Here is a 19,360-nt window from a genome sequence, read left to right as displayed (position 1 = left end):
ATGAGAATTTCAGCAGAAAATGAGATAAAATTTACAATTATAAATTCTTATGTTGAAATCACACATTGTGCAAGGTAGAACACAGTATTGTGTTAATTCTGATGCTTTTTATTGTTACTATATTACACATTTTAAAGCTAAAATCATTAGTGCCGTGGTGTTTCAATGGTTTCGTGAGAATCACCCATATATTGTTGGGGACGTTTTCAGCCACAACTTTCGGTGTTTCAGCAAATGGAATGATTTTTGGTAACAAATCTTATGTTGACACATATTTTGGGAAAATGCTTTGAAATTTTTCCAAAACTCAACAATACACCATGGGCATATTTCTACCCTTTCGTGTTGTTCTCGGATGAAAACATCCACTAAATTAAACTGCTGTATTTTTTTTTTTTGCATAAATCTGTTAATCAACTAATCAAAACTACCAAATGTTTACAAAAATTTCATTGCCAAGTTCATAAATGATGTCACTGATTTGGGAAAAACCCACAAAATGACAGATTTTTTATATTAAAAGTGATTGTGGACTGGATTTCTTTTTACCTTTTCACAGTCTTGGGCATGTCAAAGATTAGTAAAAACATTGGCTTTGATGCATTGTTAGTTTTTGTGCAGAATCAGATTTAATTTTTTCTTCCTCATTTACTGTTCGTGACTGTTTTTTCCCCATTGACTTCCATTATAACGACATTTTCCATTGCAAAGCCATGACATTATATAATCATGTCTTCTTGATTGTTGGTGTTTTTTCCTTTTGCAAAGAGGTACAATTCGTCATTTTTACAGTTGATCACCGTGTGGCACCATTAACCCTTTAGTAGGCCTGTGCAAATCAAAGCTGAATTTCCGGCTTGTACATTGAGTTATATGGAGTATAACAGCAAATAAAAAAAAACATCAAGGTAAAAAATATCCATAATTTGTGTGTTTTTCCCAAATCAGTGACATCATTTATGAACTTGGCAATGACATTTTTGTAAACATTTGGTTGTTTTGATTGGTTGATTAACAGATGTATGGAAAAAAAATAAAAAATTACAGCTGTTTAATTTAGTGGATGTTTTCATCCGAGAACAACACGAAAGGGTAGAAATATGCCCATGGTCTATTGTTGAGTTTCGGAAAAATTTCAAAGCATTTTTCCCAAAATATAAGCATTTTCCCAAAATATGTGTCAATATAAGATTTGTCACCAAAAATCATTCCATTTGCTGAAACGCAGAAAGTTTTGGCCAATTTTTTTCTAAATCAGTGACATCATTTATGAACTTGGCAATTAAAGAGTTAAAATCCTGGAATTTTTCTGGTAGTTTTGATCAGTACTGAGGTTGGTATCACGAAAGGGTAGTGAATTTGAACAAGGCACAAGGGTTAATGTGTGCATCCTGAATAGAAGTTACTTTGGATAACAGCATTATATATCATTTATCTATCATTTTAAAGCGAACTTTGAAACATTTTAAATAAATGTCTCGTAAATGAAGATCATGTCACAGTTCAACCTGCAAAATCTGTGCAAATGTTTTCAGAAACACAAATATATACTGCTATTTGACCCAATAAATAGATTGTCTCAACAACTTAAATTTGCTATCTCGGTTTGAAGCTTTGGAGCACCAAGCACATGACTTAAACAGGAAGTTCCCCAATATCCTATTTAACTGAAATGTACAGAATGGTCAGTGGTGTTATAGCGTTTTATTCTTGTGAAGTTCATTACCCTGACCGACCCTTTCTCCATCTCTCACAGAACCACCACAGTTTGTGAAGGAACCGGAGAAACACATCACAGCAGAGATGGAGAAAGTTGTGGACATACCCTGCCAGGCCAGAGGTCAGACACTCCTGACACCTCCACCATCTTGACATTCAGTAATTCAAGTATCAAAAAAAAAAAACGTTTCTGTGGTGCATAAAATCACAACCGTTCGGAGCGCATTTAATGTTTAATATAGAACAAGGCCTATATGGAACAGAATATTGGACAAATGAGATTTCGTTGTAGGTGGTGATACCCATTAAGCAACCAAGTAATCCAAGTGGGAAGAGTTGTGATTTATCGCCTTGTCACACCTAACCTGGTTAGGTTACGTTCACTATAAACATTCATACTGTATATAGACAGCATGCTGTGATTTCTTTCCGTATCTAATGATGTTAAATTATTTTTGTGCTCCTATGCATACACAACAGACCCATTCATGCCAAATATTGAAATTTGCTTATGTCTTTCATGATGTCCAGGATGTCTTGAAACAGATATTGACTCGTACAAAAGTATGAATTAAATTTGTCTTTAAAAGATGACTCTCTCTACAAAGTCTCCAAACTCCTCTCGCCTTTGAAGGATACCTAAAAGCATATGTTTTCCTTTGGTTTCTTTGTGAATAGGTGCATGAAATGACCTTACTCAGTCAATATTAAATATATCAAGGTTATATTTTTACTAACTTTTGACTGTTGTGTTCATGCACTTCTCAGGTGTCCCTCAGCCTGATATTGTATGGTATAAAGACGCAGTACCCATAAGCCCTGTTAAAACCCCACGCTATCGAGTGCTAGCAGGAGGCAGTTTGCAGGTAAACGGCCTTCTTCCTGACGACACAGGAATGTTCCAGTGCTTCGCTCGCAACCAGGCCGGAGAGGTTCAGACCAACACGTACCTCGCTGTTACGAGTGAGTTCACCAATTATCTTCCTCTCTTCCCCTTATACTCTGTTGCACAAATGCATCTGGACATTTATTTCTTCTCGCTCTCTCTTTAAAAAAAAGCTTTTGTATGCCACGGCAACAATCCCTTCCATTCCTTTCTTCCAGTCTTCTCTTTCTCAAGCCGATGTCCTGCTTTTTGTCATCGTGCCCAGGCTGTGATTAATACCCTGTTGTGAGGGGAATAGTTAGAGAGAGAGAGGGACTGACAGAGAGACAGAGAAAGATAAAGGAGCTTTTATGGAGGACTGACTGAGCTTATCTTGCTGCTCAGAAACGCACAGAGCTGCGAAAACACTAAACGGCAAATCTAGACGCTATTTACCTCGGCTTACGCCGAACATCAAGCCCCACGTATCTCGCACATGTAAACTTCTCCGGACTCCCTGTCTGTGTTTCCCAGTGAAATGTTTGATTGTGTGATTTGTTCCTGTCTTTGTTTTGTTGTTTTTTTTAGCTTGTCTACGCCCTTCTTGTGGAAACTGAGAGTTGCATAATCTGTAATTACTTTATATATTGATTTAAGGAATAAAATGAATTACATAAATTGTCATCAGTCACAATGAAATTGAAATTAAAAACTTTATGTTTTACAAATTACTTAGCTGTTAGCCTCATTGTTTTTTAAAAATTAATGTGTACTCATAATCTTGAATTAAAAACGCTAATCTCCTCCTTTCCTCAAAACGATCTCTCTTTACTACTGGTCAAGGTGAATGGCGTTAACTCATTCCCCGCCAGCCATTTTTTTAAAAGTTGCCAGCCAAGATTTTTTGTGATTTTCACAGAATGAGTTCCAGGAAATTGTTCTTCTAAAAATATATAAACATACAAATGTATCAAATAAAAGAACAGACCTTCTACTTTCAAAAAAAAAAAAAAAAACAAGCAAACAAACAACTTCCATAAATATCGGTATTTTTCTTTAAAAAAATATTTTTTAGCAAGAAGCTGAAATAATTGCATTTTTGTGAAGTCATTTTGTTAGAGATCAGAATTAGAACGATTATGAAAACATACACAGAGTTTAAAATTATTAAATAATTTTTTCGCCATCTAGTGGATAATTGCGGTATTAGAGATTAACATAAAACCTCATCAGGAAGACATTTTTTATTGCAATTTTTTCTCTTAATTGACAAGATAATTCATTAATGGTGGGAAAAGAGTTAAAGGAATATTCCATTTTCTCAAAAGAAAAATCCAGACAATTCACTCACCACCATGTCATCCAAAACGTCCATGTCTCTCCTTGTTCAGCAGAGAAGAAACCATGTTTTTTGAGGAAAACACTGCAGGATTTTTCTCATTTTAATGGACTTTAATAATGCCCAACATTTAATACTTAACTCAACACTTAACAGTTTTTTCAACGGAGTTTCAAAGGCCTATAAACGATTCCAAACGATGCATAAGGGTCTTATCTAGCGAAACAATTGTCACTTTTGACAAGAAAAATAACAAATATAAACCTTTAAAGCACAACTTCTCGTCTAGATCCGGTCCAGCGCGACCTAACGTAAATGCGTAGTGACGTAGGGAGGTCACGTGTTACATATATAAAACGCACATTTGCGGACCATTGTAAACAATAAACTGACACAAAGACATTAGTATCAGTTGACATACAACAGCGTAGGAACGGTCCTCTTTCAACAGACTCGTAAACACTGGGGCGGAGTTTCGCGTTCGTCCTATGTGACCTCTTGACGTCATGGCGTATTGCGTGGGGTCAGCTGGCGCATCACGACCGGATCTACATGACGAGAGGTTGTGCTTTAGGGGTGTATATTTGTTGTTTTTGTTGTCAAAAATGACAATCGTTTTGCTAGATAAGACCCTTATGCCTTGTTTGGGATTGTTTATAGTCCTTTGAAACTCCGTTGAAAAAAACTGTTTAGTGTTGAGTTAAGTATTAAATGTTGGGCTCCATTAAAGTCCACCAAAATTAGAAAAAATCCTGCACTGCTTTCCTCAAAAAACACAACTTCTTCTCGACTGAACAAAGAAAAACATCAACATTTTGGATGACATGGTGGTGAGTAAATTATCTGGATTTTTCTTTCAAGAAAATTGACTATTCCTTTAAGGAGGGACCTTTAAAAATATTAAAGTGATGAGAAAATATAAGCAAAACAATCCAATAAATTCTCGATGGACTATTTTAAGTCATTCCCTAAATTTTTTTATTTCAGAAGTCGTTTCACACGGATTTACGTCACGACGGGGAAAATAAGACAATCACTACTTCCGTTTCATTGTGACTTTAAACATCACATAATACACATGTTTCTGCCAATCTCATGTTAATCTTGGGTACCTATAGAGTAGTATTACATCCTTATGTCCATATGTCCAAAGTTGTCAGATTTATAAAACACAAAACAGCCTTTTCGTTTTTTATTCCGTTTCCGAACACTTGGAAGCGTTTAGTGGGAGGAGATAAAGAGTTAAGAGTACAGCACAGCTATATGTTCATGTTGTTTACATTATATGCACGTATGCGCCGATTGCAAAGAAAACACTTTTTTTGATTTACTAACCACCTGTGGTTCCGACTCCTAAACAGGGTTTTTTAACGTTGGTATCGCTCTATCACTCAGTTGTAAACGATTGACAAATCCAATATCAAACTGGGCCTTGTTTATAAAGCAGTCATCTCCGAAATGCAGGTAACAAACATGAACCCATTCACAATTACCTTGCTGTCCGGGAGAAAAAAAATGCATCCTATGTTGTCTAAAGACAAGGTTTCTTGGAAAGCTAAATAAGGTTTTTCCAAAAACCCATTTCTTTTGTCATGCTATTTTTAATTCTTGATATATAACAAAGTTGTCACATGCAGTGATGCTAGTGACTTAAAGGAACAATGCTAATTGATGAACGTTCTGCTTTTACTCTGATTAACATGTAGGCGTGCTTTCCCACGTGAAGTGCCAATGAAAGGAATAATTAGTCCATGATATGTAACAGTTAACCATGTTCGAAAAAAAAAATCTGAATTTTGTAGGAGAGCAAGGGAATGAGAAAGACTCTGTCACATGCTCAACTAATTTTTTGACACTTTGCCTTTGTTTAGCATGAGGAATACAACTTTTAACTGTGTCAATAAGTCAGAATTCATGAAATGCCGTTAACCCCCCGATTTCCTGACTGAAGTTCATAAAGTGTATTTGTTTGTGTTTGTCAATGTTACACATCTTTGTTTCTCATTCATTGTGTGTTCTCTTCTCTAAGGTATCGCCCCGAACATCACAGCAGGCCCTTCTGACAGCACAGTGATTGACGGCATGTCAGTTATCCTGCATTGCGAGACCTCAGGAGCCCCCCGTCCAGCCATCACCTGGCAGAAAGGTGAAGAACACGTATCTCTCACAGTCAACACCTTTCTGAAAAATAGCTATCCATTCAGTCTGGTTATTTTCTGTCACTCCACTCCACAACTATTTCACTGCAATGTCCTGCTCACGTTTGCCACCAGACATGAAATTAAAAGCGATTTCACATAGGCTTTTATTATGTGTATTTGTCCTGCAGGTAATTTTTTTAAATTAGTTGTTCCAGACAAACACTTAGACTAAATCAATGTTAACTCATATGGATGCACATGCTATATAAGTTGCTGTGTTGCTTGGAAGAAATCCCCTTGAACTTTTTCACTTTTAAAATGAATATGTTAGCCATAAATACATCTATAACTAGAATTTCCACAACATTGTCAAATTTGTGCAAGAAAGTCCCCAAATGGTCTCGAATGGGTCAGGAGGTCCCATGATGTTTTGCTTTATTTTACATATTTAGTCAGATCCTCCATTTCTTTATGTGCATTAAAGGCGGGGTGCATGATCTCTGAAAGCCAATGTTGATATTTGAAATCACCTAAACAAACACCCCCCACCCCAATAGAATCTAGACCTTCTTTTGATAGACCCGCCCCACACATACACAACCCAGGTAACAATGTCGGTGAGTAAACACGCCTCTTACTGCCGATTGGCTGCAAATGTGTTTTGGTACTCCGCCCGACTCCCTTTTTCAAAGTGCTTTTTAAAAATCATGCACCCCGCCTTTAAAGTCCCAATGACATCAAACTGACAATTATTTTTTTTATGTAATATTTCAGTGTTTATTATAAACAATTGATTCGTTTTTTTATATATATTTATGTGCCCTCATAAACTTCAATCAAAATCTGAAAATGTACTTCATGTGATCATTCTCTGATGATATCAGCTAGACTGCTTGGGCACGAGCATTTGTTAACTCCGCCCCCTGAAACGCATACTTTTCTATATCTAATCAAAGCAAAGTGAAAAACACAAGCCACGCCCACTGTTTGTCTCACACCATATTGAAATACGTCACAACAGGAAAGTAAAGTTGATCGCGACTTCCGGTTCAAGGGGACTTTAAGGCCTGTGTGTGCATTTTATCTCTTCGGGAGAGCGCGTCCTTGCGAGCGGCTCAGTCCAGCTTCCGCGGTTCACTCTTCTGGAGTCAGGAAGTTTACTCATAAGCCCCGCCCACTTGATGGACGCCGGTACCTACACCTGCATGGCCAGCAACTCCCGGGGCATAGACGAAGCCTCGGCTGACCTCGTGGTCTGGGGTGAGTGTTTGTGTAGTGTGTGTTTGAAGTGTAGATCACAGACATGCATGCCTTTGTACTTAATGTATGATGGGTCAGATATACCAGACCTGGATAAAGAGAATTGTGAGTCTGTGTTATACTCATCTTCATTTTTCTTTGTCCAGCACGTACACGCATCACGAATCCTCCTGAGGACCAGAGTGTGATCAAGGGAACGAAAGCCACCATGAATTGCGGTGTGACACATGAACCAAGCGTTTCGGTCAGGTGCGGTTCACTTATGATTCAGGTTGCATACAATGATGTACACTATTGTGTTGTGGGTGAAGTTGCCAGGTGATTGCTTACTGGGATTCTACTTTTTAAGGGGATTTTTGGGGGATATCTGATCCCTAAGTACTCCTGTCCTCAACAAACCTTAAATATCAGTCATGTTGATTTTGGGGCAAGTTATGCACTGGAGTGTAAAAGTATAGTTTCTAAGCCTTTCTAAGAAAAGTATGAGCAACAATAATAATGATGCTTGACCTGACGATATCACAGGCTAGCATGTGTCACACCAATCAAAGTCCAGTTGTTTTAAGTTGGAAATATATCACAGTCTAGGATATGAATTCATATTATTGTATCTTTAAACTGTTCTGGTCTAGGTAGCTCGGCCAGTTTTAAAGGCTCACTGCCGTGTACTGATGAGCCATTACATTATCTCAACATTTTCACCCAGACCACCGCTGGCATCCTTATAATACCCAACGTAGATCCCCGAAAGTCCTTTGAATCTGCCTGGAGTCTCAGCACACCCCATTACAAACCTAAAGTCTCGACTGGCAGAGAGAAGTGATGTGAAGGCTCTACTCGGAGTCTCATTTAAACCCCGAAAACTTTCAATGAGATCCTCTCATTGTGCGCACAAGTGCGGACTTCACCGTTTTCTGCCGAATCAGTGATGCCAGTCTCTCTCACTATCTCTATCCATCTCTCGCTTTCTTCTTTATTTCCTTGTGTCCCCCATAACCTCTTTCCGAACACCCGCGGAGGCTTCTTGCTTATTTCGCAAAGAATGACAGATTAGTAGGAGGGGTAATTGTGTTGGATGGAACCAGTAATTGATAACAGCAGTAAAAGGATTTCTAACAAGCCAGACCATGATGCAATTAATCACGAGCGTTTGTGCATGTGCTTCCAGCATGTGTGAGGGAATCTTATCGATTGTGCGAGGTTGAACACATCTGCTAGAAGCTTCTGGTGACCTTGGATGTCCCTGTGTTATACAGCATGTTTATGATAAATATTAGACTGGGATGCAATCGGTTAGGCGTGCAGTTTTATACGCTCATGTGGAATAGAAGCTGGTCGTAGACCTGTGATACGAGAGGTTTAGTCCATGCAGGAATTTAATATTGCATTAAACTGATTGAAATAATTTTCATGAAAATATGCAGGAAATGAAAAGTAACTTATGGTAGTTTATACAATACTCGAGTTTCAGTACAGCAACTTATTTATAATTTAAAGAAAATATGAAATCAGAATTGACCCTATTTACTTTTTTAATAAATGTCTCTTATTGAGCATGATTTATGAAGGCACATTATTCAGAGGATGTAAAAAAAACATAATCTTTCATTAAAATGTAATAACTTTCTCCCCCGCTGAAATGACACTTATTTTCTGCTTATGTAACCAGAGCTGCACTGACAGGGAAAAAATAATATTAACCAACATGAAGATGTGAATAACAAAAATCAATGTGCAAAAGTCACAATGCTCAGTTAGGTGGTTGCTGTGGTGTGCTTTCTTCTTTATCTTGTCACCAAATGTATATCCTTCAGTTTAAATCTATAGGAATTGTTTGCTTGTTTTTTTTTAACTCATTCCATGCCAGCCATTTTTTGGAAAAAATTGCCCACCAGCATTTTCATGTTTCACAAAATGCCTTCCAGGAAAATTTTCTTCTAAAAATATATAAACATACAAATATATCAAATGAAAGAGCAGACCATGTTCTTTCAAACAAACAATAAAAAACAAACAAACAAATCGGGGGATTTTTTTTCATTCTATCTATTTTTTTCTCTGCTTATAAACTCTAAAATATGGGTATTTTTCTTTAAAAATATTTTTTTTAGCAAAAGGCTGAAATAATTGCATTTTTGTGAAGGAATTTTATTAGAGATCAGATTCAGAACGATCATCAAAACATACACAGAGTTTAAAATAAGAAAATAATGTTTTTTCAAAAATTGGGTAAGTGCATCTAGTGGATAATTGCGTTATTGCAATTCATGACAGTAATACATTTTTTTATGCGAATGTTTTTTTCTTAATTGACAAGATAACTTGACAATGGTGGGGAAAGAGTTAAATAAATTAACAAAACTGGAGCTGCAAGATATATTGAATGTATAGAAGTATCGCAAATGTACATATTGCGATATGCATATTGTAATAGTTTGCAATACGTATCATTTTAACACTTAAAAAGTTAATTGTAGTCAACGTTTTACTGAGGTCAATGCAGATAGCAGAGACCATATTTTTTTTCAGAAAAATTTAAAAGTGTTATATTTTTTTTTTGTTTTTAACTGTTTCCCCACCAGTGTTTAAAAACCTGCCAGAAATCGGCAGCATTTTTTATGATTTTCACAAAAGTTTAATGCCTTCCAGAAAATGTTCTTCTTTAAACATATAAACATACTATAAATCAAATGAAAGAACTGACCCTCTGCTTTCAAACAAAAAAAAATAAGTTTCATCCTATCTTTATTTGTTCTCTTATTATCACCTCTCAAATAGGTCAGAAATACTAAATTTTGAGCAAAAAGCTGAGACACTTCAATTTTTGTGAAGGACTTTAGATAGATCAGATTCAGAGCGATTATCAAAACATACCCGGAGTTCGATCTGTTTAACCTAAAGGTTTGCTTCCAGGTTTTATAAGTCGGGTAAGGGCACCACCTGGTGGATAATAGTGGAAATATGTATTGACAAGTTAATTCGTCGAGTTAAAGGCAGTATGCATGATTTTTGAAAAACACTTTGGAAAAGGGAGTCGGGCCGACACACTTGTAGCCAATCAGCAGTAAGGGGCTTGTCTACTAAGCGACATTGTTGCCTGGTTTGCGTATGTGTGGGGCGGGTCTATCAAAAGAAGGTCCAGATTCTATTGGGGTGGGGGGTGTTTGTTTAGGTGATTTCAAATGTCAACATTGGCTTTCAGAGATCATGGAAGTTAAAGGCGGGGAAAGAGTTACATCCATTTAATTATAATGTATAAATGTAAAGCATTATCGTAATGCATATAACGTTATTTAGCAAGTTATCGCAAATTGCATTTCTTTAACATCGTACAGCCCTAGTAATAGCACATGGTACAATGGCAATAGTGACACCTGCATTAGCAATCACCGTAATATCATCACACTCTGTCAGAAAAAAAATGGTACAAAAAATTGTCTCAAGCTTTCACTAGAAAGGAATGTACCCTTTAAAATATGTACCATTTGGTACAGTTATGTATACATTTGATACCAATATGTACCTCTGAGGTACTAATATGAACATTTTAGGTGCAAAGTGTACTTTTTGAAAGCGTACAACCCAGCAAGAGACTATTTTTTACACCATTTTTTAAAGTCCTGTTTCAATGTTTATCAGAGATGAATTGGCTTATACACATGGTTATAAAGACATGAATGGCACATGTCTCGTGTCGTATGAAATGAACAAATAATTGTGGTTACACAACAAGTGTTTCTTGTGTATGTTGGTTGGATCAGGTTTGTTTGGGAGAAGGAGGGTCAGGTGATCTTCCCTCAGTCTCTGCCTCGACTGCGTCTGGATATTAACGGGACGCTGCACATCTCTCAGACCTGGTCGGGTGACATCGGCACATACACCTGCAGAGTGACATCAGTGGGTGGCAACGACTCCCGCAGCGCGCACCTACGCGTGAGGTCAGAGCTAAAGCTGTTTTCCCATCATCCTCTCTGTTCTGCTGTCTATCCATGCAGCTCCTCATCTCTTCTCATCATTCTTTTTAGATTTCTCTCTCTCTCTCTCTCTCTCTCTCTCTCTCTCTCTCTGCGCGAATGGTATCTCATTCGGTTTTTCAATATCTCTGTTCATCACCTCACCTCAGTCTTTATTTCCACCTTCTTTTCTGTCACATTCTCACTATTTTTAATTCAATACAGCAGTTATTGCCTGCCCTTGTTTTTTTTTCTTTTCTCATTGTTTTTCTGTCTGTTTATTATCTATTTTCTGTCTCTATTTTTCTGAGACGTGTTTGATTCAGTCCGTTTTGTCCTCTCCCGTTTAATTTTCATGTCTGATCGATTGATGATCTTACATTTATTTTATGCCCGCTCGTTTATTTCCACTTTCCTCTGCTGTCAATCATGTTGCACTTCTTCTTTAAACTCTCTTTTCCTCATTCTTACTTCCATTGAGATGTATTCCCTCTCCTTCATATTCACTGCTAAACAATGTTGCGCTGTTAAACGATTTTTTGCTATCTTATTTTATCCTCTATTAGCTTTCTCTTTTCGGCTATTTAAGTGCCTGTTTTGATTAGACATTAACAGTGTTATTTTAGAAATAATGTTGCCTGGTGTGCTTTTTAAAGAGCTCTGAAAGAGAAGAAGATCTGGGGTAAATTATTAAGAATGAATTGCGGCAGTTTATTTGCACATGTTTTTTTAAACACTCTTCCCCATTATTTTATTTGCTGCATAACCACAAGCATCTCTTTTAATGAAACTCTGTTTACCACTTGCTTTCCGCCTCCGGTAAAAGCTCAACATTATTTGGTGAATAGTTTATACTGTACTTTTTTAATTATTTTATTGAAAGAAAGCATCTCTGTAACTTCATTCAAACACATTGTTAAGCCCCGGTCACAAAATGTCTACACAGACCCTTGCAGCAACCATATTATGACGCACTAAAGTGTTGTTATAAATCTTTTATTATACCACGGGGCAGTTAAATGCTTTATTCTGATATTCAGACCTGCATCGTGCTGCATTACCACCTTGGGTGTGCATTATTTTTGAATAATTCAACTGCCTGTCGTCAATTATTCCTTACTTCATACATCATGGAGTCTAACATGCTTGCACTGTTATGGTTGCTTATTGTTATTGTACAAAATCCCATTATATTATTTTCAGTTTCCATCATCTGTTGGTCACACCATAGGCGCTGATTTCTTTTTCTGCCGGTGGGTGCTCGGCACAACGGCATGCTACAGTTAGGTTGCTTAGCAACGGCAGACGCTACAGGAGCGCCCATGTGCTTTGGAAATAAGAAGGAAAGCAACGTTTTCCAAGCAGATGGGAAATGTAAAGCACCCATTATTAAGCTTATTCATCAAAGCATTGTAGATATTACAACTCGCGAGATTAACCAATCAGAAAGGCTATCGAATTTCAAAAGGGTTTTTGTATAAAATTATATTTTAATTAAATTATATATTTTTTATTAAATTATATATTTTTCGCCTATGGGTTGGCACCAAGGGGCAACCTTCCGATCTCTCTGATGAAGCCAATATGGAAGTGACTTAAACTGCAATTCATTGACTGGCCGCTAAAGGCTGGCTCCAAAAGGGCAATTCCCATAGACCACCATGTTAAAATGCCCAACTTTACAGCAGAAATAAATATATTTACTGCCTGGTACAAAAAGTGTTTCTGGTCTATAACTAATATTGCCCTTCATGACAACTCATCCGTTTAAAGTGTATGTTGCAGGTTAACCACCACTGTCGATTAATGGGTACATAAATCACTCAAGATATGTGTATAATTTTTAAAATGTCTCAAAAATGGTCTTAAAGACCACTTTTTTTACGTTTTTGGTATTAACGGTTTTTTTTACGCAATTCTGCGATGACGTCACGTTGGGGAGAAGTGGAGAAAGACTCAGCCAGAGCCATAGAGATAGATGAGACATTTATTGCTGTTTAATACTTACGTATATAATTTGGAAATCATATATACATCGTAGGAAATATATAATGTGTTATTCTGCAAAGTTACCTTGCTAATTATTATTTATGATATATGTGGAGGTAAATAAAACTTCGCAAATCTGCTGATTTGATCCATTCATGTCCTGACCACCAGGCTAGAGATTTTTAAACATCCTTAATCCACACTTACTAGTCTATCAAATAATATCTCAAATATATTGTTTTGTGAAATAAAAGGATGCTTTGTTATATTGTTTATGCGATTATAACGAATCACACGATCATTTTATACGCAGCAGCAGTCAGCAGCTGCAGCACACTCGGATCCGACCGCATACATACTGTAATAAACAGGCGTTCGGCGGCTTTTTACATCACGACAGGCTAAGCCATTTGAGGAGGAACCGCTCATTGATCACCGTATTTTTATAAATCCTGTACATGTTTGGACCTGCCGAACAGGTTGAGCACTTTTATATACTTTATTGAGCAGAGAGGCTGCCTGCACAGTTTGACCAGCGGGCTGCGGGAACCGGCGCACATCACGCCGCCAGACGGTGTTGCTAATATAACTCGAAATGTATAACTATTATCAGATCGGCCCGGGAAAGTCCCGACTCTCTCGATTGCCATTCCGCTACTGGCTGTAAGAAAGTGAGTGCGTTTGGGTCGCTGGTCCCCGCGAACAGACGTGACGTGCTTCACTCACCTTCCAGGATTAGAGACATGCTGCCAAAACCGTTTGTGCTGAAGATCGCATAAAGTTACACCCATTTCAGGCAGGATCACGGACCCCCTCAAGCCAGCATGCACGAGTATGTTAATTGTTTGTTTACTTTCTACACGAAGATATGCTAACCTTATGCTATCTGGCTGTCTGTCTGCCTATCTCTCTATACTAGCCTATCCATCTGTCTGTCTGTCTATCTATCTGTCTATCTATCTTATCTATCTATCTATCTATGTATCTATCTATCTATCTATGTATGTATGTATGTATGTATTTATCTATTATCTGCGCTGTCAGAACTCTACTTTACTCGTCTTTCTATAGTCATTCTCAATGCTCTCAAGGCGGCTTTGGTCAATTCTCTCCCCAGCGTGACGTCATACAGTGCGTTGTGAGGGAAAGGAGAATCATTGCAAATTGCTGTACTTTTTCATACTTTTTCGGGTTTTGTGATACCCAACAACATAAAATACAATGGATAACAGTTTAAATGTTTATTATCAACAAGCAAATTGCACAAATTCGTTGAAAAATTTTACCTGCAAAACGCCCTTTAAATTATAATAAGCCTTAAAGTTCTGCATAATTAAGGGGGCGTGGCCACTTGAGTGATGGGTGAAATGCCACTGCTGTCACTAGAATCGAGCTAGGCGGGTGTGGTTTAGCAACCAGCCATCTCAGCTTTACCCATGTCTCGCCTATTTATTCATTTTCGGTTATCCGCAAGTGATGCGCGGTGACGTGCGGCCAAAATGGCGACAACAGGCACCGCATACTTTAAGCTTCACACAATCTTCACAAACCAATGGGTGACGTCACGGACACTACGTCCATATTTTTTACAATCTATGATTGGCGCCTATGAGTCACACACCTTCACGTGATACGAATTCACAGGTCAGAGTTCACCATACTTAAACTTAAAGGAATATTCCATTTTCTTAAAAGAAAAATCCAGATAATTTACTCACCACCATGTCATCCAAAATGTTGATGTCTTTCTTTGTTCAGTCGAGAAGAAATTATGTTTTTTGAGGAAAACATTGCAGGATTTTTCTCATTTTAATGGACTTTAATAGACACCAACAATTAACACTTATCTCAACACGTAACAGTTTTTTTCAACGGAGTTTCAAAGGACTATAAACAATCCCAAACGAGGCATAAGGGTTTTATCTAGCGAAACGATTGTCATTTTGACAAGAAAAAAAAATGCTCTTTTAAACCACAACTTTTCATCTAGGTCCGGTCCAGCGCGACCTTACGTAAATGCGGAGTGATGTAGGGAGGTCACGTGTTACATATATAAAACGCAAATTTGCGGACCATTGTAAACAATAAATTGACACAAAGACATTAATTAGTATCAGTTGACATACAACAACAAAACGGTCCTCTTTCAAGACACTTGTAAACACTTCGGCGGAGTTTCGCGTTCGTCTTCTGTGACTTCTTGACGTCATGACGTATTGCGTGGGGTCACCTGGCGCATCACGACCAGATCTAGACGAGAAGTTGTGCTTTAAAAGTGTATATTTGTTATTTTTCTTGTCAAAACAATCGACAAACGTTTTGCTAGATAAGAACCTTATGCCTCGTTTGGGATTGTTTATAGTCCTTTGAAACTCCATTGAAAAAAACTGTTAAGTGTTGAGTTAAGTGTTAATTGTTGGTGTCTATTAAAGTCATAATTTCTTCTCGACTAAACAAAGAAAGACATCAACATTTTGGATGACATGGTGGTGAGTAAATTATCTGGATTTTTCTTTTAAGAAAATGGACTATTCCTTTAAGATCACAGCGAAGTGCAAAACATTTCGCATGAGCTTGCGATTCTGGTCTGACACATTTGCATTTGTTACATTTTTTTTAAATGGTCCCTAACAGTGATGCGTGGGTCAATTTATAAACAGCCCGCACTCGACCAACGTTTTCAACTAACCCGCCTGCAAAAATTTTTTTTTACCAGACCCGCTTCCTGGCCTGCAATCTTTATTTCAAACGACCTGACCGACCTCGTAACCGCGGGTAGCCGCTCATTTTGGATCAGCCCGCGCATCACTGTTACCTAGCTGTCGCTGGGGTCGGTACCCTTTCAAAAAGTATACCTTTTTCCTTAAAGAGTTCATAATAGTACCTAAGAGGTACATATTGGTACCAAAGAATGCATATTAGTACCTCAAAGGTACTTACTGGTACCAAATGTATACATATCTATACTTCAATGGTACATATAAGGACCTTTTTAAAGGGCACTGCCCCAGTGACAGCTAGGGACCATTTTTAGCTATTTTTCTGACAGTGAATGAAAGTCAATGGATCGATAAGTGCAGTGTGACCGCACCTTTAATCCGATTTTCTGGTCGCAGATTCTTTCCTGCAGATTTTCTCCCGGACATTGTTTTTCTGGCTTTTTCTCTTTGGTTCCCTTAGCTATTTATATGCCTGTTTTAATCAGACATTCAGTGGCATTAAAAAAAAATTGCCTGGAGCTCATTAAAGTCAACATTTTCTCTCTCTGTCTTTAAATAACACACACCCTATAGGCAGCTACCTCACGCCCCTGAGAACCCCACAGCGTCGTTGAGCACCACAGAGAAGAGAGCCATTAACCTGACATGGGCCAAACCCTTCGACGGGAACAGCCCTCTCATCCGCTACATTCTGGAAGTGTCTGAAAACAGTGAGTAGCGAGATTCGGTTCAGTGGTTCACGTAAGGACACCTACTATTTGGACCATTAACCTTGGGCAGGGTAGGGCAGTGTGTGAAGTCATACAGTATTAATGGTAGATTGAATGAATGTAGTGTAGTATAGCAAAACTACATTGTATTTGATGCTATGAAGAGATTATTTTGGTTTTCTTCATCATAGATGCTCCTTGGACAGTTCTGTTGGCCAACATCGAACCCGAGTCCGCCGCCGTGACCGTCAACGGCCTGATCCCGGCACGCTCCTATCAGTTCCGCCTGTGTGCTGTCAACGATGTTGGCAAGGGCCAATTCAGCAAAGAGACTGACCGGTGAGCTGATCACAGGGTCCAAAAGCCTGTCAAGTATCATAGCTTTGCCTTGTTTGACCATAAAGATAACTCAATCACATTGTCACAGCCTGTAAAAATTGCTTTTGCTCTCATGGGGCGTACGGGTGACAGTGTATATGGACAGATTTATCTGTCTGAAAGCTTTATGTGTGTGTGTGTGTTGCTTGAATGTTCTTACGTGTATGTGTTGGGGTCGGTGTCTTCGGTGCCTTTGGCTCGCATGAGGCTTAAATTTGATGTTCAGCAAATTCCCCCATTGGTTCTCACGAGGTTTGAGGAAAACCTCATCTAGCCAAGATGATCCCAATTTAGGAGATAACCACTTTGTGTGTCTGTGTGATAGTTTGGCAAAAAAATGTAAAGTACACCATGATTTACTCACCCTCAAGCCATTTGAGCTACATATGGCCATCTTTTTTAATACAAACACATATTTAGATTTTTTTAAATAAATGTCCTAGATCTTACAGTCTTTAACAGATGAATATAGGGTTCATCTCCAAGTCCAGTCAATAGTAATCCACACGGCTCCAGGGGAATACATAAATTATACATCACTACAAAAAAGTGAAGAGCTAAAGTAGGACATTTTCAAAAATGTTTGTATGACAAAAGATTGACATATGTAACTCGCATGAGTAAATAATGGGGAAATTTTCATTTTTGGCTGAACTTTTCCTTTAAATACAGTTCACCATAAGATTTTGTGCACTACATGTGTGAATTTGTGCAGAAATGTCACACAAACAAATAACGTATCTGCTCTCCTCCAGCGTGTCTCTTCCGGAGGAGCCGCCCAGCGCGCCCCCTCAGAACGTTATAGCTAGCGGCCGCACCAACCAGTCCATCATGATTCAATGGCAGCCTCCACCAGAAAGCCATCAGAACGGCATCCTAAGAGGATACATCATCCGGTGAGACTCACGTGTTATGCCATGTCTGAGATCTTATTGTATCTGTTAGTGTATTTAAATAGCTTTGAAATTGCATTCACACTAAAACAATGTGAATGAATATTTCTTTTTTTTTATTTCAATGCTATTCAAGGATTCAAGCATTGATGTTCCTGTCATATAGTTAATGACTGCGACTTTTTGTTATTATTGCTGTTTGGTTTTGCAAATTTAAGTAATGATGCCTGAACTTGCAATCCCCAGCTCAGGAAAAAATATATTTCTAAAGTGGTTCTGTGTCTCCCCCTGTTGTTTGTAGGTGGTATTACAACACACACAAAACCCAGTTGTGAGGAGTCTATTTTATAGATGAATATCAGAGCCTTTCAGACAGTGTTATCTTATTCTTTCTGTCTATCATACGAAGCTCTCCGTTTACTGAGGTTAGGAAATCTTTGCCTCCGTTGTCACATTATTAATATAAATCTCCGCTAATCTCAGGTATCGTCTGACTGGCCTTCCTGTGGATATCCAGTATAAAAATATCTCCAACCCCGAGGTCACAAACCTGCTGTTGGAGGATCTCATCATCTGGACTAACTATGAGATTGAGGTGGCAGCTTATAATGGAGCTGGGCTGGGTGTTTACTGTCATAAGGTTACGGAGTGGACACTTCAGGGAGGTGAGAATTTATTGCAGATCTGTACTTTATTAAATACAGCACTTTTATGCAGTATGTATACAGAAATGACAGTACATTGTGTGGGTCAAGTATGCATGCATTAGGATGTACTACAGTACTGTGAAAAAGTCTTATGCCACAACCACCAGATTTGTTGCTTTTGAAGTTTTAATGTCCATCCATATTTATTTTTCAATCTATTTTATTAAGATACAAACAGAAAATACAGGAAATATGGACAAAAAATAAAAAAATAATTTTCAGAAGATGTCCTCTTTAGGCATCGTCAGTGTTTAGTGTGACCTCTCTTGGCACTAAAAACATCTTGAGTTTTTTTTAGCAGAATGAAGTAAAAAGACTAATTTTTTAAAATGAGAAATTAGGATTTAATTTTATTCAGGTTTAAGAGATTCTGCAGTTTCCTGCTATTGCTCAAGTATAAGGGGAGTTTACCCTAAAAACATGACACATTAGTTCACATTTTTATCGTTTTTAAAACCGTATACACATTTTCTGTATTTTCTGGATGTATTCTGTTAAAGAGACTGAAAAATAATTATATATGATCACAAGTTTGCAAAAACAACAAATCTAATTCTGGCATGGTGACCTAAGACTTTTGCACAGTACTGTATATCTATCATGTTTTCATTGTCATGTGACCCGTATGTTCGTTAACCAATGATGTAATAACAACAACGATAAAATAATTAATTGTTGTTGATGAA

General features: G+C 37.8%; 1 protein-coding gene across 1 annotated transcript in view; it reads left to right on the top strand.

Moving 5' to 3' along the window:
• Positions 1–19,360, top strand: part of sdk2b (sidekick cell adhesion molecule 2b) — a 418,765-nt gene that overhangs the window by 341,458 nt on the left and 57,947 nt on the right. The window contains exons 8-17 of the mRNA XM_073867136.1: positions 1,757–1,840; positions 2,488–2,682; positions 5,953–6,070; positions 7,158–7,324; positions 7,471–7,573; positions 11,086–11,262; positions 16,560–16,696; positions 16,888–17,035; positions 17,830–17,970; positions 18,451–18,632. Of these exons, the coding sequence (XP_073723237.1) occupies positions 1,757–1,840; positions 2,488–2,682; positions 5,953–6,070; positions 7,158–7,324; positions 7,471–7,573; positions 11,086–11,262; positions 16,560–16,696; positions 16,888–17,035; positions 17,830–17,970; positions 18,451–18,632 (1,452 nt within the window). The remainder of the gene's footprint in view (positions 1–1,756; positions 1,841–2,487; positions 2,683–5,952; positions 6,071–7,157; positions 7,325–7,470; positions 7,574–11,085; positions 11,263–16,559; positions 16,697–16,887; positions 17,036–17,829; positions 17,971–18,450; positions 18,633–19,360) is intronic.

This window comes from Misgurnus anguillicaudatus, chromosome 4 (genome assembly GCF_027580225.2).
Source record: "Misgurnus anguillicaudatus chromosome 4, ASM2758022v2, whole genome shotgun sequence".
Taxonomy (NCBI): Eukaryota; Metazoa; Chordata; class Actinopteri; order Cypriniformes; family Cobitidae; genus Misgurnus; species Misgurnus anguillicaudatus.
This window is presented reverse-complemented; position numbering and strand designations above follow the sequence as displayed.